Source organism: Macaca mulatta, chromosome 7 (assembly GCF_049350105.2).
Source record: "Macaca mulatta isolate MMU2019108-1 chromosome 7, T2T-MMU8v2.0, whole genome shotgun sequence".
NCBI classification, from domain to species: Eukaryota; Metazoa; Chordata; class Mammalia; order Primates; family Cercopithecidae; genus Macaca; species Macaca mulatta.
Genome location: NC_133412.1, coordinates 79,442,906 through 79,466,814, shown reverse-complemented (window position 1 = coordinate 79,466,814; position 23,909 = coordinate 79,442,906). Strand labels below are relative to the sequence as shown.

Below are 23,909 nucleotides of genomic sequence, written 5' to 3'. Positions count from 1 at the left end.
TTCCACAAAAGGAATTTTTACAGACTCAATTTGTTTCAAGTAACTATAATTATTCTTTGCTCTTCTGAAGCTCCTGATGTCACAAGTTGGCCGGTAAGAACCCCTTTAAGTTGGGGCTTTTGTCATTTCAGGCCTACAACATACATTTTAAAAGCATCTGAATTTTTTGACCACAAAATAATTATTCCAGTTCTTACCCTAATACATGGCATCAACTACTTTTAATGGAAAATAGTGATAAAGGCCACAATTTGGACACTAGGGTACACAAACCAGATTGTCGCATATGAGTACTACTGATACACAGAAAAACACTGCACATCCACCAGAAAGAGCAAGAAAAAAGGTACATCTTTCTAATTCTTTAAAAATTTATTGTAATATAAAAGTTTTATTTTCTCTACAATTTAATTACTGTAATTGTAATTAGAATTGTACCTCTCTCTCTCTCTCTCTTTTTTTTTTTTTGAGACAGGGTCTCGCTGTCTCATGCAGGTTGGAGTGCAGTGGCACCATCTTGGCTCACTGCAACCTCTACCTCCCAGGCTTAAGCCAGTGTATCTTCCTACCTTAACCTCTGGAGTAGCTGGGACTATAGGCCCATGCCACCATGCCTGCCTATTTTTTGCATTTTTTGTGGAAACAGCTTTGCCCTATTGCCCAGGCTGGTCTCAAACTCCTGGGCTGAAGGGATCTGCCTGCCTCAGCCTCCCAGAGTGATGGGTTTACAGGCGTGAGCCATCTTGCCTGGCCCAGAATTGTACCTCTTAAAACATGATGTTTCATTAATCATCATCACCTTTTATTACATTTTACACACATGAAGATCCAAGTTCAGTTTTCAGCTTCTTCACATTTTCAGGGTCTAAAATGATTCTCTTTGGGTATCACAGCGGCAGGCTGCTCTGTGTTGTTCTTGTTCAGGACCCCAACTGATTTAGAATATTTGGGACCAACGGTGTCATTCTACAGCATGTCAGAGAACACCGGGGTTTCATGTGCTCTTTCCAATTGCTTGAGGTTTTAGTTTCTCCTTAATTGAATTATCTATTGGAGGAAATGGCACAGCTCCTGGCATCTGACAGATAGATGCTTGGTACCTGAATCATGGTCCTTTGTGATACATGAATCAGCTGGCCAGCCTTTCCTCTATGAAGCTTCGAGGATGTGGTTGTGGAGATTGTGGATGACTTCCCTATATCCACGCTGTCTCACACGGGTATTGCAAGCCAATCATGGTAGTTCCATCCCCTTGACAGCGAGTAGTTTGCGAGTGGACAGGCCTAAGCTGTGTGGTACATGGAATGGGAAGGAAATCAGCTCGGAGGGCTCTTGATCCAAAGGGCATGCCTCGCCACACACTGCTGTCTTCTTCCTCTGGACATTTTCTGTCTGAAGGTGATGCCAAAAAAAAAAAAAAAAAAGTTAAAAAGGCCAGCTCCTTGGTAATGTTGCCACTGACTCAACCTGCCCAGGAGCCCTCATCCCTCTGGGTTTCACTGTTCCCCAAGATAACAAATGATCTTATCGTTCAAGCCACTTCAAATTGTGGTTTCTGTTACTGGAGGCTGAGGGTTTCCTAATATAGATTTATCTGAAGAGCCTGGCAATTTCTATAGCCTTTAATTATGTTGCCTGTCTATGCCAGGTAATCTTCTATATACATAATATCACTAGAAACGACACTGGAGTTTACTTTTTCTAATGGCATTTTAAGTGACAAATATGTTTTCAGATTTTAAAATTCACCCATTCACGGTGCTTCCAGTGCAAACAATGGATCAGAGGTCTCAGAGGTGAAGACAACAACCATCTCTTTGAGGCTGCCGGCTGCCGGGGACACCGCCAGATCACCTCTCCTGCCCCTCCTGGTGCCAAATTTCCCTTGACAATGAGTGGGAGATGGAACTCAATTTTAGAAATACTGAAATGTGAGAAAATGAGAGTCTCAGAAGTGAGAAAACTTTTTTAAACGTGGGGAGATGGAGGTTTCTGCTGGCTTTGTGAGTGGCGTGCAGGGGGCGTGGTTTGGGACTGGGAGTGGAAAACAGAGACGGGGGACGAAGGTGACTCGGGGCTGAGGACAGGATGGTCTGGAGTTCAGTTTGGAGACACATTCTAGAAAATAAGTCGATGCCATCATGAGGATGCTTCACACTCTCCAGGCCTGGGCCCTCCGCACGGGCCCCGCCCGCCCTGTCTGCGGGCCGACTCCGCGACGCCACCCGGCTCGCGCCTCCGCCCCCGAGAGCCCCGGCGGGCGGAGTTGCGGGTGAGCGGAGGGCTGGTTTGGGGGGCGGGGGTCCCGATGACGGCATCGGAGCGCGCCGCAGTGGGGATCGAAGCCTGACTGCCTGGCCCGGGACGGCGCTCGCACCCAGGCAGGTGAGTGTGGGCCGGAGAGCGGGTTAGGGGCGAGGACCGGGTGGGTGGAGGGAGGCGCGCGCTCCCTCCTCGCGCAGGCCTAGGCCTGGTGGCCCTGGGAGCCGGCACGCCTGGGAGACCTAAGCCGGCATGAGGAGCCCAGCACCCTTGCTCCCCAGCCTCCTGGAAGCTCTTCCTTGGACTGGCCGGCGCCCTCTTCCCGACATCTGGGGGCTGACGCCGGCATCCCCGGCCTGCAAGGAGGGGCGAGCGCCGAGGCCGCGTGAGTCGGGTCCCCATTTGTAATCACTTCTCCCAACTTTCCGGGAGCTCCGTCCCGCGCCCCGCCGCCTCCAGCCCCGGCTGCCCTACCCTGGCTCCGGATTGCGCCTGCGGGGATGTCAGAGCGCCCTCGGAGCGGTAGCGCTGTGCGGAGAGCAGGGGCGCGCGGTAGCCGGGACTGCACCGGGCTCGGAATGCTCACGCGGAGGAGGGGTGCGCGAAGGCCCCCACAGTGTTGCGAGTCAGAGTTCACCGCTGTGTGCCCAGGATCGGGCGCCCAATAGGGGCCGGGTGATTGAATTAATGAGAGGTTACTGTGCTGAGAGAGAGGTTAAAGGGTAAAGAATGAAGTGCCGGGGTGGCGGTGGGGGTGAAGAACGCTGTAGGAGGAGGGAGGGCGGGGAAAGTTCCTTGGATGAAGATTATCCATCACTGTTTATTGGGCAGCGTGGGACCTTGTGCTGGGCGCTGGTGATGAAGTGCAAAGTGGACCCAGAGGGTCCCCGCCTTCCAGCTCCTGGTCTGGGAGGTGGGGGAGAGAAGCGGGTAGTAACCTGCAGTTGCACTAGAGTGGTCATGGGCGGGTGGAACAGCACTGGGGGTTGTGTGCGTGTCGTGGTGGGGTCACAGAGAAGGGGAGCTTCCGTGGCTCCCTGAAGAAGAAGAGGAAGAAGGTGCCTGCAGCCTTAGCTGGGAGGGATGAGGAGGCTTGGGTAACACCTAGCCGTTGCAGGCAGAGAGAGGCGGCAAGGAAAGGCCTGGGGTGTGGGAGGTGAGTAATCCAGGGAGGCAGGGCCTGATTTAAGCCTTGTCTTTTTTTTTTTTTTTTTTCCTTAATATTTTGAATCCCAAGGGCAGTGGAGAGCCTTTTTTTGGAGAGTTGAGGTTAGGCAGGGAGTGAAAGAATTGCATTTGCATTTTGAGAGATGCCCCTGAGGTGCAGTGGCTGATGCCTGTAATCACCGCACTTTGGGAGGATCCCTTGAGCCCAGGTGTTCAAGACCAGCCTGGACAACATAGCTAGACTGTCTCTACAAAATAATAATAATAATAATAATAAAAATTAGCCAGGTACGTGTCTGTGGTCCCAGCTACTTTGAAGGCTGAGGTGGGAGGATCACTTGGACCTGGGAAGTCTTGGCTGCAGTAAGCAGTGATCATGCCACTGTACTCCAGTCTGGGTGAAAGAGAGAGACCCTGTCTCAAGAAGAAAAAGAAAGATGTCCCTGGCTACCCTACGGGAGGGGACAGGGAGACTGAGACCAGGGGAAGGCTGCTCAAAGTCATCCTGGCACAGTGTCAGTGGCCAGGACTAGGGCTTTGGCAACAGAATGGGAAGGAGCAGGTGAACTTGCGAGACATTTAGGAGATGGATTTGGCAGGATTTGGTGGTGAGAGCTTGGTCTTGAAGGATCTGTTGACTTTTTTGAAGAAGGTGGGGCAGGGGATGTGGGTGACTTGACAAAGACAGAGATTGTGGTAAACCCAGTGGGTGTTAGGGACAAGAGTTCCCTGGTGTGGTGTGGTGCTGTGTGTGTGCGTTATTCTAGGAGATTGGGCCATAGGGAAGAATGCAGCTGAAACACTGGAGTGCAGGAGTTAGGGCCTCATTTCGCCAGTGCTGGGAGCCATGACGTGTTACTTAGGGGGATTATATATGTTATGACCCTTGCAATTTTTGAGCACCAGGTTGGACACGGGGATGTTCTGAACTTTGACCACCCTCCCCCCAATCCCTCCAAGGTCAGGAGCTGCAGGGTCTGGCTCAAGTCCCCTGCAGGGTGAGTCTAGCTCCTGGAGTACAAGTGCTGATGGCCAGGGCTTCTTTCTCTCTCCACAGGGCCCAGAGCAGTCCTCCCTCAGCATGGGGCTGGAGGCCCAGAGGCTGCCAGGGCCTGAGGAGGCCCCAGTGCGGGTTGCCCTGCGAGTTCGACCACTGCTGCCCAAGGAACTGCTGCACGGGCATCAGAGCTGCCTGCAGGTGGAGCCAGGGCTTGGCCGCATCACCCTGGGCCGTGACCGACACTTTGGCTTCCACGTGGTGCTGGCCGAGGATGCCGGGCAGGAGGCTGTGTACCAGGCCTGTGTTCAGCCCCTCCTTGAGGCCTTCTTCGAGGGCTTCAATGCCACCGTCTTTGCCTATGGTCAGACGGGCTCAGGGAAGACGTACACCATGGGGGAGGCCAGTGTGGGTGAGTGACCCTGCTCAGGGCCTTTGCCCACTTTAAGGAGCCTTAGTTCCTTCCTGGATTTCTGCCCCTGTCCTCTTGCTGCCTGTCCCTTTGAAAGGTGGGGATGCTGGGGGAGGAAGAGTTGATTTCCTAGACAGAGATCTGTGGCCCAGGCTGGGACCAGCCATGTCTGTGGGGTAGGCAGGGCAGGAAGGAAGAGTCATTGGAGGTGAGTGGCCTTCTCACCTCCATAGAGATGGCACCATGCTGCCTGGCTCTGGGGACCTCAGCAGAGGAAGGGTACGGGAAGGTGGCATGTCTCTGGAGGTTGTCAGGCTGGCTAGGGAAGGTCAGGAATCTGTGTTCTAGCTGGAGCAGTTGGGAACGGGGGCCGTGTGTCCTGGAAGAGGCATGCTTTGGATGCTGCACAGCAGGGCTGCAAGGTGCTTCAGCCAGGCTCTGGAGCAGTTTCGAGAAAGATCCTTTGGGCCAACTGAAGGAAGTGTCCCGTTTTAAGTAACACAAGCTGCTTTCTCTCAGGTTACTGCCTTGCTCTGCTCCCTTCACTATAACAGAATACCATAGACTGGGTGGCTCCTCAACAGAAATGTATTCCTCACAGTTCTGGAGGCTGGAAAGTTTAAGATGAAGGCACCAGCAGATTGAAGGGCCTTCTTCCTCACAGACAGCCACCTTCTTTCTCTAAGCTCACATGGTAGAACACGGAAGGGGTCACTCTCAGCTCTCTTTTACAAGGGAACTAATCCCATTTATGAGGGCTCTCCCCGCCCACTTCCCAAAGGCCCCACTTCCATCATATTGGGGGTGAGGATTTCTGCATGAGAATTTTGGGGAGCATAAACAAATTCAGACCATAGCAGTTACAGAAACATACTTTGTCGTAAAAAAAATTAGGAAAATACAGCAAAGCACATGCACGAAATAAAAGGTACTTGATAATTGCCTTTCAGAAATCCCCTGCCCTGTTAGCATTCCAGTTTGTCTGGGAAAATTATTTTACTTTTCAAAAATGGGATTATATTATACACATTCTTTTGTGTCCTGTTTGATTTTCTTAACAATGTATCATTGGCCAGGCGTGGTGGCTCGCACCTGTAATCCCAGCACTTTGGGAGGTGGAGGTGGGTGGATCATTGGAGGTCAGGAGTTCGAGACCAGCCTAGCCAACATGGCAAAACCCCGTCTCTACTAAAAATACAAAAACTGAGCAGGGCACGGTGGCTCATGCCTGTAATCCTAGCACTTTGGGAGGCTGAAGCGGGTGGATCATGAGGTCAGGAGATCGAGACCATCCTGGCCAACATGGTGAAACCCCGTCTCTACTAAAATACAAAAAATTAGCTGGGCGTGGTGGTGCATGCCTATAGTCCCAGCTACTCAGGAGGCTGAGGCAGGAGAATCACTTGAACCTGGGAGACGGAGGTTGCAGTGAGCCGAGATCTCGCCACTGCACTCCAGCCTGGTGACAGAGCAAGACTCCGTTGCAAAAACAAAACAAAACAAAAAAACTGGCCAGGCATGGTGGTGGGGGTCTGTAATCCCAGCTACTCAGGAGGCTGAGGCAGGAGAATTGCTTGAACCCAGGAGATAGAACTTGCAGTGAGCCAAATTTGCTTCACTGCATTCCAGCCTGGGTGACAGAGCGAGACTCCATTTCAAAAACACAACAACAAAAAAATAATGTATCATGAACATTTCTCTGTATCATTAAATATTCTTCAATCTAAATTTTTAGGCCAGGCACACAGGCTCACACTTGTAATCCCAGCACTTTGGGAGGCTGAGGTGGGAGGATTGCTTGGGCACAGGAGTTGGGAGACCAGCCTGGGCAACACAGCAAGACCCTGTTTCTTAAAAAAAAAAAACAAAAAAAAAACCCAACTTTTTAATGGGCTACCTGGCATTCCATTGTGAATATAAAATAGTTGGTTGGGTACGGTGGCTCATGCCTGTAATCCCAGCACTTTGGGAGGCCGAGGCCAGCAGATCACAAGGTCAGGAGTTCAAGACCAGCCTGGCCAACATGGTGAAACACTGTCTCTACTAAAAATACAAAAATTAGCTGGGCATGGTGGCAGATGCCTGTTATCCCAGCTACTCAGGAGACTAAGGCAGGAGAATCTCTTGAAACCGGAAGGTGGAGATTGCAGTAAGCTGAGATCACGCCACTGCACTCCAACTTGGGCAACAAGAGCAAAACTCTGTCTCAAAAAAAAAGTTGATTTGGCCAGATCTCCTGTTTGATCTTCAAATGGACACTTAGGATGTTTGCATTTTTTGAAGTCATGAGGAAGAGTGCTGTTCTGAACTTCCTCTGATTTTTCCTTGGGATAAATTTAGGAGGCCCTTTAGATAACAGCATGGATTAGGAGTAATCAGGCAAGGTTATTTGATAATCTGTTGAGGATGCAGTGAAGGGGATGCTTACATCATGAAAGGGGTTGATTGAATCAGGAGAGGTTGCTTCCAACTCTTAAATTTTATATTTCTGCCTGACCACACTGGAGCATGGCCTAGCTCAGGCCACCTGTCCCATCCTGGCCTTGGCCACTGTCTTCTCCATCCTAGAGCACCATCCTCCAGCTCTGGCAGGGGCCTATGAGCTTGCGGGCCTGGGGGACTTGGGCCATGTTCAGCTGAAGTGGCAGGAGGCCCTGCGGTGTCTCCCCAGCCTCCCTCCTCGAGGATGAGCAGGGCATTGTCCCGAGGGCCATGGCCGAGGCCTTCAAGCTCATCGATGAGAATGACCTGCTTGACTGTCTGGTGCATGTGTCCTATCTGGAAGTGTACAAGGAGGAGTTCCGGGACCTGCTCGAGGTGGGCACTGCCAGCCGTGACATCCAGCTCCGGGAAGATGAGCATGGGAATGTTGGTGAGGAACTCCGGGGTCCTCCACTGATGGAGAGGGGTTTAGGGAGGCTTCACCTGCTTGGAGTGGGGTGCTTACCTGTCTGGGAATGGCAACTCCTCATGGAAAACCCAAGCCCTGGGAGGTTTTGCTTTAGCTTCCTGTCTCCAATGAGTTCAGTACTGCTTCTATACCCAGAGTGAGAGGCACTGAGGTGGGCCAGTGGGAAGCCGGAGCCCCTCAAGCCCGAACTAGGAAGGGCAGTACCCCGTGGGCGTGGGGAGGGAGCGGTGGGTCAGGAAGGGCAAGTTTGGGGCTAGTTCTGCTCTGCCTGCCCTCCTGGCTGGTCAGTCTGGCGGCCCCTGCCCTGGGGCTCATGGCCTTCTGTGCCCGCAGTGCTGTGCGGGGTGAAGGAGGTGGACGTGGAGGGCCTGGACGAGGTGCTGAGCCTCCTGGAGATGGGCAACGCGGCGCGGCACACGGGAGCCACGCACCTCAACCGCCTGTCTAGCCGCTCACACACGGTCTTCACTGTGACTCTGGAGCAGCGGGGGCGCGCCCCCAGCCGCCTGCCCCGCCCCGCCCAGGGCCAGCTGCTCGTCTCCAAGTTCCACTTCGTGGACCTGGCGGGCTCAGAGAGGGTGCTCAAGACGGGCAGCACCGGCGAGCGGCTCAAGGAGAGCATCCAGATCAACAGCAGCCTCCTGGCGCTGGGCAACGTCATCAGCGCCCTGGGGGACCCTCAGCGCCGGGGCAGCCACATCCCCTACCGGGACTCCAAGATCACCCGGTGAGCTGCCCCCTGGCTCCTGTGTGGCTTGGGGACCGGGGAGGCGGGGAGTGTCACACCACTGGGGGTGGAAGCCCAGGCACTCCCCAGGTCTCCTCCCACGGGGAGCCGTGCCAGGAGCCAGCCGGTCCCGGGTCTGGCCCGCGGGCCCTGGGCCTGGCGTGTCAGGGCCCCTGAGAGCCTCCCCCTCGCGCCCTCAGAATCCTCAAAGACTCGCTGGGTGGGAATGCCAAGACGGTGATGATCGCTTGCGTCAGCCCCTCCTCCTCCGACTTCGACGAGACCCTCAACACCCTCAACTACGCCAGCCGCGCCCAGAACATCCGCAACCGCGCCACGGTCAACTGGCGGCCCGAGGCCGAGCGGCCACCTGAAGAGGTGGCGAGCGGCGTGCGGGGGCCGCCACGGCACCGCTCCGAAACCCGCATCATCCACCGCGGCCGGCGTGCCCCGGGCCCAGCCACCGCCTCCGCTGGGGCAGCCATGCGCCTGGACGCCGAGTGCGCGCGCTACCGAGCCTGCACCGACGCCGCCTACAGCCTCCTGCGTGAGCTGCAGGCGGAGCCCGGGCTGCCCGGCGCCACCGCCCGCAAGGTGCGCGACTGGCTGTGCGTGGTAGAGGGTGAGCGCAGCGCCCTGAGCTCCGCCTCCGGGCCCGACAGCGGCATCGAGAGCGCCTCCGTCGAGGGCCAGGCGGCGCAGGGGGCCGGCGGGCGAAAGGTGACCAAGGGACAGGTTGTGGTTGTGGGCAGGGGGGAGTGGTGGAGAGGAAGGAAGAGGGTCTTCAGACAGCAGCTGTGCTCCTGCCTCCTGCCCGTTGGCAGGGCACATTAGGGATTCGGTCACTTCTGCTGATTACCGTGTTCACTTCCTTAACTTTACAGTGCCTCAGGTCTCCAGCTGTAAAATAGGGACAACCGTAGGACTTACTCCATCTCTTAGTGGGGATGTTGTAAGGGCTGAGGGTGTCACATGTGGCTAGCATGCTGTAGATGCAGTAAATTGTTCCTAATAATAGTGGTGATATTATTAATACAAATACGATGGATAATTACAAGAGATGACTCAAATGGCTTGCAGAGGGCACCCAGGCCAGCTGGGGTCTGGGGTGCCCTCCCCACCAGTGGGTCTGGAGTTCCTACTGCAGGCAGGGCTTGGAAGAGTAGGTTGGAAGCAGGGCTAGACAAGAAGAGGCCGGGTGTCCAGCTCGCCCTGTGAACCCCCGCCTCTGAAGCCCCTCTCCTTGCCCTATAGGAGGATGAGGGGGCGCAGCAGCTGCGGACCCTGCAGAACCAGGTGGCGCGGCTGGAGGAGGAGAACCGAGACTTTCTGGCTGCGCTGGAGGACGCCATGGAGCAGTACAAACTGCAGGTGCGGCGCCCGCTTCACAGTGCAGGGAAGGCTCCCCAGAGGAGGGTGGAGGGAAGGCAGAGCTGAGTTTCTCAGGATGGGAGGGAGTTAGGGTGGGATACTGCGGGGTAGGGGTGTAGAGTTAGGAGATGCACATGAGCGAAAGTGTGGAGGTGAGCATCACAACAGCGCAGGTGGGTGTGCAGGACCGCCAGGCAGGGCAGCTTTGCTGGGTGGTGTGAGCTTGGACGAAAGAGGGGACTGCAGGGGCAGCAGCGGGGGACCTTGGAGCCTGGCGTAACCAGGTCAGCATTGCTCCTCGCGCCCTCTGGTGGTGGAGGTTGGAGGTGGCGGTCTGGCAGGATAGGATTGTGATGGGACCTGAGGGGTGAGTTTGAGTCTGAACTCCTACGGAGTTGTTGGGGTCGGGGGAGGAGGAAAGGAAGGAGAGGAGTATTTGACCCTCCTCAGTTTTAGCCCAGAGATGGTAGAGTGGCCTCAGACCTCTTCCTCAGTTTCCTACACTCCTGCCTGTTGGGGCATTCATGCCCCCTTGGCACCTGGACCATGTCTTGCAGAGCGATCGGCTGCGTGAGCAGCAAGAGGAGATGGTGGAACTGCGGCTGCGGTTAGAGCTAGTGCGGCCTGGCTGGGGGTGCCCGGGGCTCCTGAATGGCCTGCCTCCCAGGTCCTTTGTGCCTCGACCTCATACAGCCCCCCTGGGGGGTGCCCACGACCATGTGCTGGGCATGGTGCCCCCTGCGTGCTTCCCTGGAGATGAAGTTGGCTCTGAGCAGAGGGGAGAGGTGAGAAGAGGGCGAGGCTGGGTGTCAGTGGGCCCAGCTGGACTGGTCAAGCTCGGGGCAGGGGAAGGGGGCACTGGGGCATGTGTCCCCCACTCATGTTTTCATGGGACTGGCTGTGAGATGCGAGAGGCTGCTTTCAGGTGTCCCCAGAGGAAGAGCCAAGATTTGAATGACTCTGGGCCTCTCAGAAGGGTCCAGTGGCATCGGGCATCCCTGGGGTAGCTGAAGATCACTTGGAATGAGGAGGGGTTACAGAGGGGGTTCTGGCTTCCGGCACCAGGTGGAAACCTTGCACACTTCTGCAGACAGAGAGCTCATCACCTTTCAGACCACCTGCTTTATCTTTGGATGGCTCTCTTTGCAAGTTCACTTTTCCATGTGGCGAACCTTATTTGGACAAAGGTTACTCCTGCTCTGCCTGAAAGTTCTGGGTCTTCTGGGGCTTTTAGGCCTGGATCATCTCAGCTCTCAAAGCTGGGGGTTGGCAGAAGTCTCGCGTTCCCCCATCACTCTGGCAGGGAATTGTTGGTGAGATAGGACTTGGGTGCAGATGACCTGTATGCAAGGTAGAAAGGGCAGATTGTCACCTGAGGAGTACCAGGTATCATGGGCGCCAAAGCAGGCGGGAGGGGAGGGGAGGGAGGAAGCTCTCACCCCAGCTTGAGATTCAAAAGGCTGCCAGAGGGGTCATTTGGGCTGGATCATGAAGGTAAGGCAGGGCTTGAGGAGGCAGAGATGTGAGGAGGGCAGGCAAGGCGGGGTATACGGCAGGGACGATGACTTGGAATGGGAAATGGCTTACTCCCCTAGCAGGTGACAAATGGCAGGGAGGCTGGAGTTGAGTTGCTGACTGAGGTGAACAGGCTGGGAAGTGGCTCTTCAGCTGCTTCGGAGGAGGAAGAGGAGGAGGAGGAGGAGCTGCCCAGGCGGACCTTACACCTACGCAGGTGAGTGGGACCCATTGCCCCCACCTGACAAGGGGCTGATCAGGGCCCAGGGCTAGGCAGGCTGGGGGTCCCACCATCTCCTCTCCTGACAGCAGTGGGAAAGCCTCTGGGTCCTAGGGTGCCCTCATGTTGCCCTGGCCAGCCCTTGGGGGACAGCAGTGGGCTCTGAGCCGAAAGGTCTCACCGGAGTGAGTGTGATACAGGGTGTGCCCAGGCCTCCTGACTTCAGCCTCCAGGATGGCCTTCTGTGCCCCCCAGCTGCCCTGTACCTCCTAAAACTCTGCCCCTAGACTCCTGATTCTGCCAGACTCACATCCTGGGTTTATATCGACCCTGGGAGATGGAAGACCTGGTGGCCTCTCTTCCTCCCTCCAGGCCTGGGGGTGGCTAGGCTGGGGCAGGGGTTGGGGAGGAGCACGGCCTTCTTCTTCTGTCCTCCAGAAATGGGATCAGCAACTGCAGCCAGAGGGCAGGGGCCCTCCCAGGGAGTCTGCCAGAGAGGAAGGGCCCAGAGCTTTGCCTTGAAGAGTTGGATGCAGCCATCCCAGGGTCCAGAGGTAAGCTGGGTGGGGTGCACAGAGGGCCTCCTCCCCATGCCCCCTCCACAGTCCTGGGCCAGCCACCTTGGGACAGTCCACCCACCCTCCCTGGCAGCCCCTGCCCTCCACTCCTCTGTCTTCCCCATTGTCAGTTGGGGCAGCGACCTTGACAGGCTGCCTGTTGCAGCAGTTGGTGGGAGCAAGGCCCGGGTTCAGGCCCGCCAGGTCCCCTCTGCCACGGCCTCAGAGTGGCGGCTGGCCCAGGCCCAGCAGAAGATCCGGGAGCTGGCTATCAACATCCGCATGAAGGAGGAGCTCATTGGCGAGCTGGTCCGCACAGGTGAGGGGTGGGCCTCAGGTGGGCCTCCCACCCGAGGGGGACTTCTCATCGTTAACTTCTGCACTGTTCTAGAGGGATTTCAACAATGAGGTGGTTAGGAGCGGGGGCCGGATGGCCTAGGTTTGATACTCAGCCCAGCCTCTTCCAGCTGTGTGACCCTGAACAAGTAGCATAACCCCTCCATGCCTCAGTTTTTTCATCTCTAAAATGGGGATAGTCATTGTACCTATTGAATAGGGGTGTTGTGAGGGTAAAGGGAGTTAATTCAGGTGAAGTGCTTAGAATAGCTCTTAGTAAGCAGTACTTCTTTTTTTCTTTTTATTTTTTTTTTCTTGTTTTGAGACAGAGTTTCGCTCTGGTCACCCAGGCTGGAGTGCAATGGTGCGATCCCGGCTCACTGCAACCTCTGCCTCCCAGGTTCAAGCGATTCTCCTGCCTCAGCCTCCTGAGTAGCTGGGATTACAGGCGCCCACTGCCACACCCAGCTAATTTTTTTATTTTTTATTTATTTTTAGTTGAGATGGGGTTTTACCATGTTGGCCAGGCTGGTCTTGAACTCCTGACCTCCCAAAGTGCTGGGATTACAAGCATGAGCCACTACACCCAGCACTTCTTCTTTATCAAGTGGCTGCAATGTTTCAGCCATTGTGCTGGGCAAAGTATCTCTCAGTCCTGGGGAGCACACAGTGAGTGTCATGGAGGACTGAGTGTCTCCAAATTGTGTTATGTCTATTACTGGTGATATGAGCGAAGGAGGGGACGGGGGTAATTTTAGGTGGTGGCCAGTTGAGCGTTTTTATTTTAATAGTTAATGAATTTGTTACCAAATTCATCATAAATATTTTCAACCAGACATGAGACGAGTACTGTGGGTCCCATATACCCACCCTCCAGACTTAGTAGTTACCAAGATTTTTCCACATTTGTTTTACCTCTCCCTTTTTCCTTGCTGAATATTTTGAAGGACATGCCAGACTTCATGTCCTTTCTTCCCTATACCTCCCAGTGTGCTGCTTTAAAAATATGAACTTTTTTTTTAACCTAACTATAATAACATCAGCACACCTAATGAAACTAATGTCCCTTTTTTTTTTTTTTCTGAGACGGAGTCTCACTCTGTCGCCAAGCTGGAGTGCAGTGGCATGTCTTGGCTCACTTGCAACCTCTGCCTCCCGAGTTTAAGTGATTCTCCTGCCTCAGCCTCCCGAGTAGCTGGGACTACAGGTGTGTGCCAACACAACCAGCTAATTTTTGTATTTTTAGTAGAGATGGGGTTTTATCATGTTGGCCAGGATGGTCTCGATCTCTTGACCTCGTGATCAGCCCACCTCAGCCTCCCAAAGTGCTGGGATTACAGGCATGAGCCACCACGCCTGGCACTAATGTCCTCTTAATGACCAGAGCATAAGCACATTCTCTCCATTATCAGCAGTGTCTGTTTATAGCTGGATTGCTTGAATCAGGCTCCAAACTTGTTCCACATACACATCATACCATCATCACTTGGTGTCTATGTGGGACTGGTTCAGGACCCCGTGAATGCCAAAATCTGTGGATGCTCAAAAAGGGTTTAGTAAATAATATGGTATAGTATTTACAGTAACTGACCCACATCTTCCTTTAAATCACTTTAAAGGAAGTGATTTAAATCATCTCTAGATTTTGTATAATACCTAATACAATGTAAAAGCTGTGTAAATAGTTGTTATACTGTATTGTTTAGGGAATGATGACAAGAAAAATCTATACATGGTCAGTACAGATGCAGCCATTTATTTAGAGAAATATAATTTCCAACCATGGTTGGTTGAACCCATGGATGTGGAACCCACAGATGCAGAGGGCCAACTATATTTGTTTCTGAGGTCTCTGACGTCTCCCTTCTCTCAGTCATCCTGTGAAATGTCCCAAACCCCACGTTTGGGGTTTGTCTGTTCGCTTTTTTTGTGCTGTAATTTAGCTCATTCTTTTGTCCTCCAGATTTCCTGGAAATGAAAGTTAGTTCTAGAGGCTTAATTATATACAGGTTCAGCTTATATATTTATTTTAGAATGCATTTGGTAAAAATAAAACTAATTAATTTGTAATTTCCTTGGGTCGCTGCAGTGGATGAGGCTCATTTAAAAGGTGAGTTGAGGCTGGGCGCGGTGGCTCACGCCTGTAATCCCAGGACTTTGGGAGGCCAAGGCGGGTGGATCACCTGCAGTCAGGAGTTCGAGACCAGCCTGGCCGACATGGTGAAACCCCATCTCTACTAAGAATACAAAATTAGCCAGGTGTGGTGGCACGTGCCTGTAATCCCACCTACTTGGGAGACTGAGGCAGCAGAATCACTTGAATCCAGGAGGTGGAGGTTACAGTGAGCCGAGATTGCACCATTGCACTCCAGCCTGGGCAAAAAGAGCAAAACTCTGTCTCAATAAATAAATAAGAGTTGATTTGAAGAAAAATATTAAGTAAACCGTGGTACTGGTGGTACAAAGGCTTGGTGAAACCCACGCAGATGTCCAAGGGCTGGGAAACCTCCCAGGGGGACAAACAGCTTGCCCTCTTGGTGGAGCAGGGCTGCCTGTGCTGACACAGTCCTGCTTTCTTCCAGGAAAGGCAGCTCAGGCCCTGAACCGCCAGCACAGCCAGCGTATCCGGGAGCTGGAGCAGGAGGCAGAGCGGGTGCGGGCTGAGCTGAGCGAAGGCCAGAGGCAGCTGCGGGAGCTCGAGGGCAAGGAGCCCCAGGATGCTGGCGAGCGGTCTCGGCTCCAGGAGTTCCGCAGGAGGGTCGCTGCGGCCCAGAGCCAGGTGCAGGTCAGTCTCAGGGCCTCAGGATGGGCTGCTGGGGTGACTCCTGCCTCCTAGGCTGCCATCCTTGGGACCAGGGTGGGCATCTGAGGGCTCTGAGGTCCAAGTTCACTGTGGAACCTTGTGCTCCAGCCCTGGCCCCCCAGGGTGAGTCTGGTATCGTGTAGAAGCCGGAGGTCTGCCCGGCTTTACACATAGTAGAGGCAGGGGGGCAGGTCCTGCCTGAAGACTACCTGGGAGACCAACGAGAGGGTGAAAGGTGGGCATCTAAAGAAACCTACCCTGTAGCATGCAGTTCTCTGTCCCCCAGTCCCCCTTCCAGCTCTCCATTCGCTTAACCCTCCATCCCATACTCCCTTGTCTGTCTACCCGTTGGTCCATGTGTCCATCAAATCCATGCATCGGTTTAGTCTTTCTCTGAGACAGAGTCTCACTCTGTTGCCCAGGCTGGAATACAGGGCCACCATCCTGGCTCACGGCAACCTCCGCCTCCTGGGTTCAAGTGATTCTCCTGTCTCAGCCTCCTGAGTAGCTGGGATTACAGGCATGCGCCACCATGTCCAACTGATGTTGTATTTTTAGTAGAGACGGGGTTTCACCATGTTAGCCAGACTGGTCTTGAACTCCTGATGTCAGGTGATCTGCCCACCTGGGCCTCCCAAAGTGCTGGGATTATAGGTATGAGCCACCGCGCCTAGCTGATTTAGCCTTTTATTAGTGGATTGACCACCTGTCCATTTATCTGCAGGTATATCCACCCTTTCCATCCCCTTTCGTTAATTCATGCATTCTCTGTCTGTTTTAGTTTGCTACGGCTGCCATAGCAAACTTCCATAGACTAGGGGGATTTAGACAACAGAAGTTTACTTTCTCCCAGCTCTGGAGGCTGTCAGTCCGAGATCAAGGTGTCCACAGGTCTGGTTTCCCCCGAGGCCTCACTCCTTGGCGTGCAGACGGCCACCTCCTGGCTGTGTCTTTACATGGCCTTTCCCCTGCCTGCTTGCAGCCCTGGTATCTCTTCCTCTTCTCATGAGGACCCTGGTCATATTGGATTAGGGCCCACTCTAATGTCCTCATTTAAACTAATCACCTCTCTAAAGACCTTCTTTCCAAACATAGTCATTTTCTGAGGTGCTGGGGGTTAGGGCTTTCATATAGGAATTTTGGGGAAACACAATGCAGCCCATAATGGTCTCCATCCTTTTTTTTTTTTTTTTTTTTTGAGACCAAGTCTCACTCTATTGCCCAGGCTGGAATACAGTGGTGCAATCTCAGCTTACTGCAACCTCCGCCTCCTGGATTCAAGCGATCCTCGTGCTTCAGACTCCTGAGTAGCTGAGACTACAGGCAGGTGCCACCACACCTGGCTAATTTTTGTATTTTCTTTTTTTTAGTAGAGACAGTGTTTCACCATGTTTGCCAGGCTCGTCTTGAACTCCTGACCTCAGGTGATCCACTTGTCTTGGCCTCCCAAAAGTTCTGGGATTACAGGCATGAGCCACTGTGCCTGGTCTATCCTATTTTTTTTACCTTCATATGATCTCGCCCACCTAGCCATCTGTCTCTCCCATCCTTCCATCCGTCCATCCTTGCAGGTGCCCACCCATCATTCATTCCTTATTTTCTCAGTTCAAATGTCCAAGAGACAATATCATGGAGTGGTTGAGAGCGTGGGCTCTGCAGCCTGACTGCTCAGGTTTGAATCCCAGTTATATCACTTACTAGCTATGTGTCCTTGGTCAAGTTTCCTAACCTCGCTGCCTCAGTTTTCTAATCTGTAAAATAGGGATAATCATAATTACACTTTTTGTAGGCTCATTAGGATCATTTAATATACACAGAGCTCTTAGTATGGTGCCTGGTGCATGGTGAATGTCATAGTATTTACCATTATTAGTATTCTGTTATTATTATTATTTTTTGAGTCAGAGTCTCGCTGTGTCGCCCAGGCTGGAGTGCAGTGGCATGATCTCAGCTCACTGCAACCTCTGCCTCCCAGGTTAAAGTGATTCTCCTGTCTCAGCCTCCTGAGTAGCTGGGATTAGAGGCTCCCACCACCACGCCCAGCTAATTTTTGTATTTTTAGTAGAGACAGGGTTTCACTATGTTGGCCAGGTTGGTCTCAAACTCCTGACCTCAAGTAATCCACCTGCCTCAGCCTCCCAAAGTGCTGGGATTACAGACATGAGCCACCACACCCAGCCTTTGTTGTTATTATTGGTCTATCACCCACCTATCCGTTTGCCCTTTATCTGTCCTTCTGTCCATTTATGAGTCCTTTGGTCCTGCCTGCCCTTGTTGAGTGCCCAGCTCAACAAGCACTATGGCAGGCTCGCAGTAGCCCCGTGCATGGCCCAGTGAAGACTGTGTGGGTCCCAGGTGCTGAAGGAGAAGAAGCAGGCTACGGAGCGGCTGGTGTCACTGTCGGCCCAGAGTGAGAAGCGACTGCAGGAGCTCGAGCGGAACGTGCAGCTCATGCGGCAGCAGCAGGGACAACTGCAGAGGCGGCTTCGCGAGGAGACGGAGCAGAAGCGGCGCCTGGAGGCAGAGATGAGCAAGCGGCAGCACCGCGTCAAGGTCAGGCTCACGGCAGGGCGGGGACCCCCTGTCCAGGCCAGTAGGCTGAGCTGGCGGCCCAGCCAGGGGAGCCCAGGTAGTTTGCCACCCACAGCTACGTGACCTTAGAAAGCAGGTCACTTAGCCTGAGTCTGTTTTTTCATCTGAAAGTGCGGAGTGTTACAGGAAACTCAAGGCCAGGGTGAGACTTCAGTGAGATGAAGTATATGAGGTGACTGGCACGGGCTTATTTCTAAGTGTTTGCGTCTATTTGCCAGTCTCCAGGGAGACTTGTGTGGGATGGGTCTGGGGGATGCTTCACAGGGCCGTCTTGGGAGTGGGCAGGCACTCCTGGGGGCTTTGGGATCGGTGGCAGGCTCTGGTAAGATGCTGGCACCATAAACAGCCCTGCCCACTGAGCTCCTCACCCAGGAGCTGGAGCTGAAGCATGAGCAGCAGCAGAAGATCCTGAAGATTAAGACGGAAGAGATCGCGGCGTTTCAGAGGAAGAGGCGCAGTGGCAGCAACGGCTCTGTGGTCAGCCTGGAGCAGCAGCAGGTGGGGCCAGGCTGTGTCCGCACCCAGGGCTCCCCTGGGGGCTGGCTGGTGGGTGAACCTTTCTCCCCAGTGAACCTTGAGTGGCGGCTGACAAAGCCAGAGGTGGGCCCTGAGTTCCCTCCCTCCCTCGCTGCTTTTCCTTAGAAGATTGAGGAGCAGAAGAAATGGCTGGACCAGGAGATGGAGAAGGTGCTACAGCAGCGGCGGGCACTGGAGGAGCTTGGGGAGGAGCTCCACAAGCGAGAGGCCATCCTGGCCAAGAAGGAGGCCCTGATGCAGGAGAAGACAGGGCTGGAAAGCAAGCGCCTGAGGTCCAGCCAGGTGAGGCCCTGCCAGGAGAGATCCTGCCAGGTGAGGTCCAGTGAAGTGAGGTCCAGCCAGGACAGATCTTGCCAGGTGAGTTCCTGCCAAGTAAGTTTCTGCCAGGTGAGGTCTAGCAAAGTGAGGTCCCTCCAAGTGATAAACCTGCCAGGTGAAGTCCTGCCAGGTGAAGTCCTGCCAGGCGAGGTCTAGACAGGCGAGGTTCTTCTAGGTGGTATCTCTGCCAGGTAAGTTCCAGACAGAGGAAGCTCTGTCCTGCTGGGTTCTGTCCTGTGCCTCCCCATGAGCCGTAGGGCTTCAGGATATTTATGACACGGTTACAGATGTATGCGTAGAAGAACCTCTTTTAAGTGTCCCTCCTCCAGTTCATTTCACTCATTAACCCCCTACTCAGGGCCTGTGCAGGAAGAATGAGGAGGTACAGGTATGGAAGGTGGTATAACCAAGTAGAAAGAGACTTCTTCGCCTGGCATCATTACTCCATCTAGAATAGGAAGGTCAGCTTCTGAGCCGCAGCATCCTCTGCTGTCAGATGGGATCATAACGTTACCATGACGGCTGCAGGGGGATGGCAGTCACTGATGCAGGGCCCGTTCCAGTACAGGGGCCTGGGCCAGACGCCCGATGTCCCAGGCCTGCAGAGGCCAGGAGCCTTGCTCCTGCCAGCACGCATCTCTCTGATGTCCAGGAGGATCCAGGGTGCTACTGGATGATCCATAACTTCCCTCGGCCAGGAGAGCCCTCACTTCCTCCTGCATCTGGCTCCCAGAAAAGCCTTTGGGGCTTGGCCAATTCCTATCACTGTCCAGTCCGGTCATCTCAGTGACAGGTCATTCCTCCCACCCTTACCCATTGCCCCTTCTTGCCAGGAGGGCCACGTCCCTCTGGTCCTTATCCTCCTCTCGCCATCTCTGAGTGCCACTCTGCGAATGCTCTGGTCCCTTTAGCCCCACCTCCTGGAGCTTCTGTGAACTAAGTCTGGTCTCCCTCCTGAGCAGAACATTTGGAGTGTTGGTTTCTTGAGGGAAGGACCCAGCTCCTCCTCAGCATCCGGCCCTTTCTGTCACCCTGTGAGGACAGTGCCTGTTCCTTCTCTAATCCCTGGCGATTCTGCCCCCAGGCCCTCAATGAGGATATCGTGCGAGTGTCCAGCCGGCTGGAGCACCTGGAGAAGGAACTGTCCGAGAAGAACGGGCAGCTGCGGCAGGGCAGCGCACAGAGCCAGCAGCAGATCCGCAGGGAGATCGACAGCCTGCGCCAGGAGAAGGACTCGCTGCTCAAGCAGCGCCTAGAGATCGACAGCAAGCTGAGGCAGGGGAGCCTGCTGTCCCCCGAGGTACCCTGCGGCCCCCTGGCTCAGCCCCTCAGCCTCTGCCCCTGGCTTCTATCATCTGCCTGTCTGCTCTCCTCAGCCCCTGCTCCAGCCCTCTGCGGGTGCTGGGCCTTGCTGTGAGTGGACCCAAGTTTGCACTGTTAGGTGGAGGTGGGGGCTGGGGAGGGCTGGCCTGGCCCTTCTGCCCCTGCTTTGGCCTCATTGGCTGGAACACAGGGGCCAGGCTGTGATGATCCCTCAGCTCCCTTCTGGCTGGAGCCCCGACTCCTGTGCTGCATTCGAGTACCTGCCCGCACGTCTTGGCTTTGTGTGTGGATAGAGTGTCAGGAGCATACTCAGTGCACCTCATGCCCACACATCTGTGTTCCCTGAGCAGAGAGAAGGCCTATGTGACTACAGTCATGTGCTGTGTGACATTTTGGTGAAGAACAGATAGCTAATACAATGGTGCTCCCAGAAAATTATAATACTGCATTTTTACTGTGCATTTTCTATGTTTAGATACACAAATACTCACCACGGTTAACAACTGCCTACAGTATTCAGTACAGTCACATGCTCTCCAGGCTTGTGGCCTAGGTGTGTGGTGGGCTATACCATCTAGGTTTGTGTGAGTACATTCTGATGTTTGCATGATGTCGAAAACACCTAATGATGCATTTCTTAGAATGTATCCCCATCTGTAGAAGCTTACCCAGCAGACACCGTGGTGCCTCCGTGGCTGTCCCAACCATGCCTTTTGTTTGGTTAGGGTGCTCCGAGCTTCCTGAATGTAGATCATTCACAGGGGCTTGCAGTTGAGCAGGCTGCCTCTGAGCAGTGGCCCCAGCTGACCCTGGGGTCGGGGCTGTGACAGTGAGCAGGGGGCACCTCTCTCGATGCGCTGACTCTGCCCTTGGGACGAGGGGACCCTTAAGGCCCAGTTGTGGCTACGTGTTGGCTGTTGCGTGTCTGCCCAGGACTTCAGCGTTCAGGCAGTGGGTGCTGTTCCTCCATGCATGCCCCTGTCCCTGCAGGAGGAGCGGACGCTGTTCCAGTTGGATGAGGCCATCGAGGCCCTGGATGCCGCCATTGAGTATAAGAATGAGGCCATCACATGCCGCCAGCGGGTGCTTCGGGCCTCAGCCTCGTTGCTGTCCCAGTGCGAGATGAACCTCATGGCCAAGCTCAGCTACCTCTCATCCTCAGAGACCAGAGCCCTCCTCTGCAAGTATTTTGACAAGGTGGGCCACCAGCCTATGGCCCCCACCTCCTCCTCCTGCAGCATGGTGGGGAGGTGTCCCTATGGCAGCTGCTCCAGCGGATATCCCGTTTCCTCCCAGACCGGGGGACAGAATCAGGACCAACTCATCTCCAGGGCCGCCTGACTTTAAAGCCCATTTTATTTGTGAAACACCCAGTTTCCTACCCTGCCACTTCTGCTTTGATTGGCTCACCTCAGGGTAGTCCATGGCCACAATAGTGGCTCTCAGTAGGGGATGTTTTTGCCCTTTGGTGACATTCGGCCATGGCTGGAGATACTTTTGGTTGTCATAGTGGTGGGGGTGGAGGCCAGGGATGTTACTAAACATCCTGTAACACACAGGACAGGCCCCCACAACCAAGAATTATCTGGTCCCAGATGTCCATAGTGCTGAGGTTGGTCTAGATGAAATCCCACAGCTTGAGGCTCTGCCAGCTCCATGGTGTGTGGTTAGGAAAGGGTTGGTGGCAAGAGACAGCAGATAAGGTGAGAGCCAGCTCTGATCGTTGGAAGATAACTAGAGCACTGTTGAGAAGGTGTCTGAGGCTAAGTCTTGGTTCAGCAGGGAAGACCTTGGTGATTTCTTAGTGCCGTGGTGGCAAGTGTGCCAACACTGTGTCTGTGGTTGAAGATTAGCCAGATGAAGAGGGGTCATGGTGGGGGCTGAGCCTGGCTGGGTCTTGGAACAGGTGGTGACGCTCCGAGAGGAGCAGCACCAGCAGCAGATTGCCTTCTCGGAACTGGAGATGCAGCTGGAGGAGCAGCAGAGGCTGGTGTACTGGCTGGAGGTGGCCCTGGAGCGGCAGCGCCTGGAGATGGACCGCCAGCTGACCCTGCAGCAGAAGGAGCACGAGCAGAACATGCAGCTGCTCCTGCAGCAGAGTCGAGGTGAGCAGCCCCAGCCCACCACTCACAGCCCCGGCCCAAGGCTCACAACTCCGCCCCCTCCATCCCCACCTCTCCCCCTGGCCCCCGTCCTCCTGCGCCCCCCCCCCCCGCCCCCTCCTTCCCTTCCACTCGCCCCCAGTCTCCCCCGGCCCCTGCCGCTCACAGCCACCCCCACAGCCCTGGTGGCCAGGCCCCCACCCCACGCACAGCCCCCGCCCCCACAGCCCTGGCTGCCTACCCACCTGCAGGCCCTCAGCACCCTCTCCTCGGCCCTTCCACTCTAGACCACCTCAGTGAAGGGTTAGCAGACAGCAGGAGGCAGTATGAGGCCCGGATTCAAGCTCTGGAGAAGGATCTGGGCCGCTACATGTGGATAAACCAGGAACTGAAACAGAAACTCGGCAGTGTGAACACTGTAGGCCACAGCAGGGGTAATTCCTCCTCGTCGCCATCACTGAGCCCTGCCCCACCGCGCTCTGAAGTCAGGCCTGTCCCCTTTCTTTGGGGAAAGCTTAGAGACCACTCTCCTTTGAGCCTTTATTGGCTCAATTCACAGGTTGCTTATTGTGCTGGGGCACTTGGGAGCTAGGGCTTCGGGAAGGTGCTGCCACCTCTGTTTCTGATGAGGACACGTCATTCTCCACGACAGGTGGGGAGAAGAGGAGCCTGTGCTCGGAGGGCAGACAGGCTCCTGGAAATGAAGATGAGCTCCACCCGGCACCCGAGCTTCTCTGGCTGTATCCCCTCACTGAGGGGGCCCCCCGCACCCGGGAGGAGACGCGGGACTTGGTCCACGCTCCCTTACCCTTGACCTGGAAACGCTCGAGCCTGTGTGGCGAGGAGCAGGGATCCCCCGAGGAACTGAGGCAGCGGGAGGCAGCTGAGCCCCTGGTGGGGCGGGTGCTTCCTGTGGGTGAGGCAGGCCTGCCCTGGAACTTTGGGCCTTTGTCCAAGCCCCGGCGGGAACTGCGACGAGCCAGCCCGGGGATGATTGATGTCCGGAAAAACCCCCTGTAAGCCCTCGGGGCAGACCCTGCCTTGAAGGGAGACCTGATCCTGCTGAAAGGGGCAGCTGCCTGTTTTGCTTCTGTGAAGGACAGTCCTTACTGCACACCCTAAATCCAGGCCCTCATCTCTACACTCGTTGGGATCAACAAATTTGGGTCATGGCCCAAAAGAACTGGACCCTCATTATAAAAAATATGCAAATTCCCACCACTTACTTCCTTAAAGCTGTGGTACCCAATTGCCGCCTGCCTTGTGTCTTGCTCGAGTCTCAGGACAATTCTGGTTTCAGGCGTAAATGGATGTGCTTGTAGTTCTGTGGTTTGGCCAAGAATCATCATGAAAGGGTCGGTGGCAACCAGGTTGTGGTTTAAATGGTCTTATGTATATAGGGGAAACTGGGAGACGTAGCACATTTTTAGGATCTTAAAAAAACATTTAATAAAATCTCTGAAGGGAGAAATGGGAAGTTTTCACTTAGAGTTTGATTTACAAGACAATAGGAGGAATCAGATTTGGGAACACAATAGGCTTGAATGCTTTCTGGAGACAGAGTTCAGAGTCAGCCAGACCCCTGGCCAGGACCCGGCAGCAGGCTGGTCCAGCGGGTCTGTGGGGCACTCTCGGTGGAAATGGCGAGCCAGGTGATGGTCTCCCCAGGAGTGGGAAATGGGCGAGGCCTGTGCCATGAACTGGCTGACTCTTGGACAGTCCTTGAAATGTGGCTGCTCCAGAAGCCACTCGAGCTGGA

The 23,909-nt window shown here is 54.6% G+C and overlaps 1 protein-coding gene across 19 annotated transcripts; it reads left to right on the top strand.

The window, feature by feature from the left end:
* Nucleotides 1-1,893: 1,893 nt before the first annotated feature.
* KIF7 (kinesin family member 7) lies at nucleotides 1,894-23,621 on the top strand. Of its 19 annotated transcripts, none has more exons than XM_001094468.5 (19): nucleotides 1,894-2,385; nucleotides 4,487-4,838; nucleotides 7,510-7,710; nucleotides 8,083-8,476; nucleotides 8,677-9,196; nucleotides 9,731-9,847; nucleotides 10,405-10,632; nucleotides 11,443-11,579; nucleotides 12,021-12,136; nucleotides 12,306-12,458; nucleotides 15,058-15,260; nucleotides 17,634-17,831; nucleotides 18,243-18,368; nucleotides 18,513-18,689; nucleotides 19,810-20,025; nucleotides 21,039-21,245; nucleotides 21,955-22,153; nucleotides 22,438-22,584; nucleotides 22,803-23,621. In XM_001094468.5, exons 2-19 carry the CDS (start codon nucleotides 4,511-4,513, stop codon nucleotides 23,168-23,170), a joined length of 4,035 nt encoding a protein of 1,344 aa, XP_001094468.4. In that variant the 5' UTR covers nucleotides 1,894-2,385; nucleotides 4,487-4,510; the 3' UTR covers nucleotides 23,171-23,621. The 19 variants fall into 19 exon arrangements, with proteins under 19 accessions (XP_001094468.4, XP_077796388.1, XP_028707144.2 ...); XM_077940262.1 differs by having other exon boundaries at nucleotides 2,010-2,385; nucleotides 11,446-11,579; nucleotides 12,309-12,458; XM_028851311.2 differs by having other exon boundaries at nucleotides 2,010-2,385; nucleotides 11,446-11,579.
* The last annotated feature ends 288 nt before the right edge of the window (nucleotides 23,622-23,909 follow it).

Excerpts from the sequence above, each read along its gene's own strand:
- KIF7 (XM_077940257.1), top strand. The coding sequence starts at position 4,511 with ATGGGGCTGGAGGCCCAGAGGCTGCCAGGGCCTGAGGAGGCCCCAGTG. Across the intron at positions 8,477-8,676 it reads CGGGACTCCAAGATCACCCG|AATCCTCAAAGACTCGCTGG; the intron begins GTGAGCTGCCCC and ends TCGCGCCCTCAG. Across the intron at positions 17,832-18,242 it reads AGCGGCAGCACCGCGTCAAG|GAGCTGGAGCTGAAGCATGA; the intron begins GTCAGGCTCACG and ends CTCCTCACCCAG.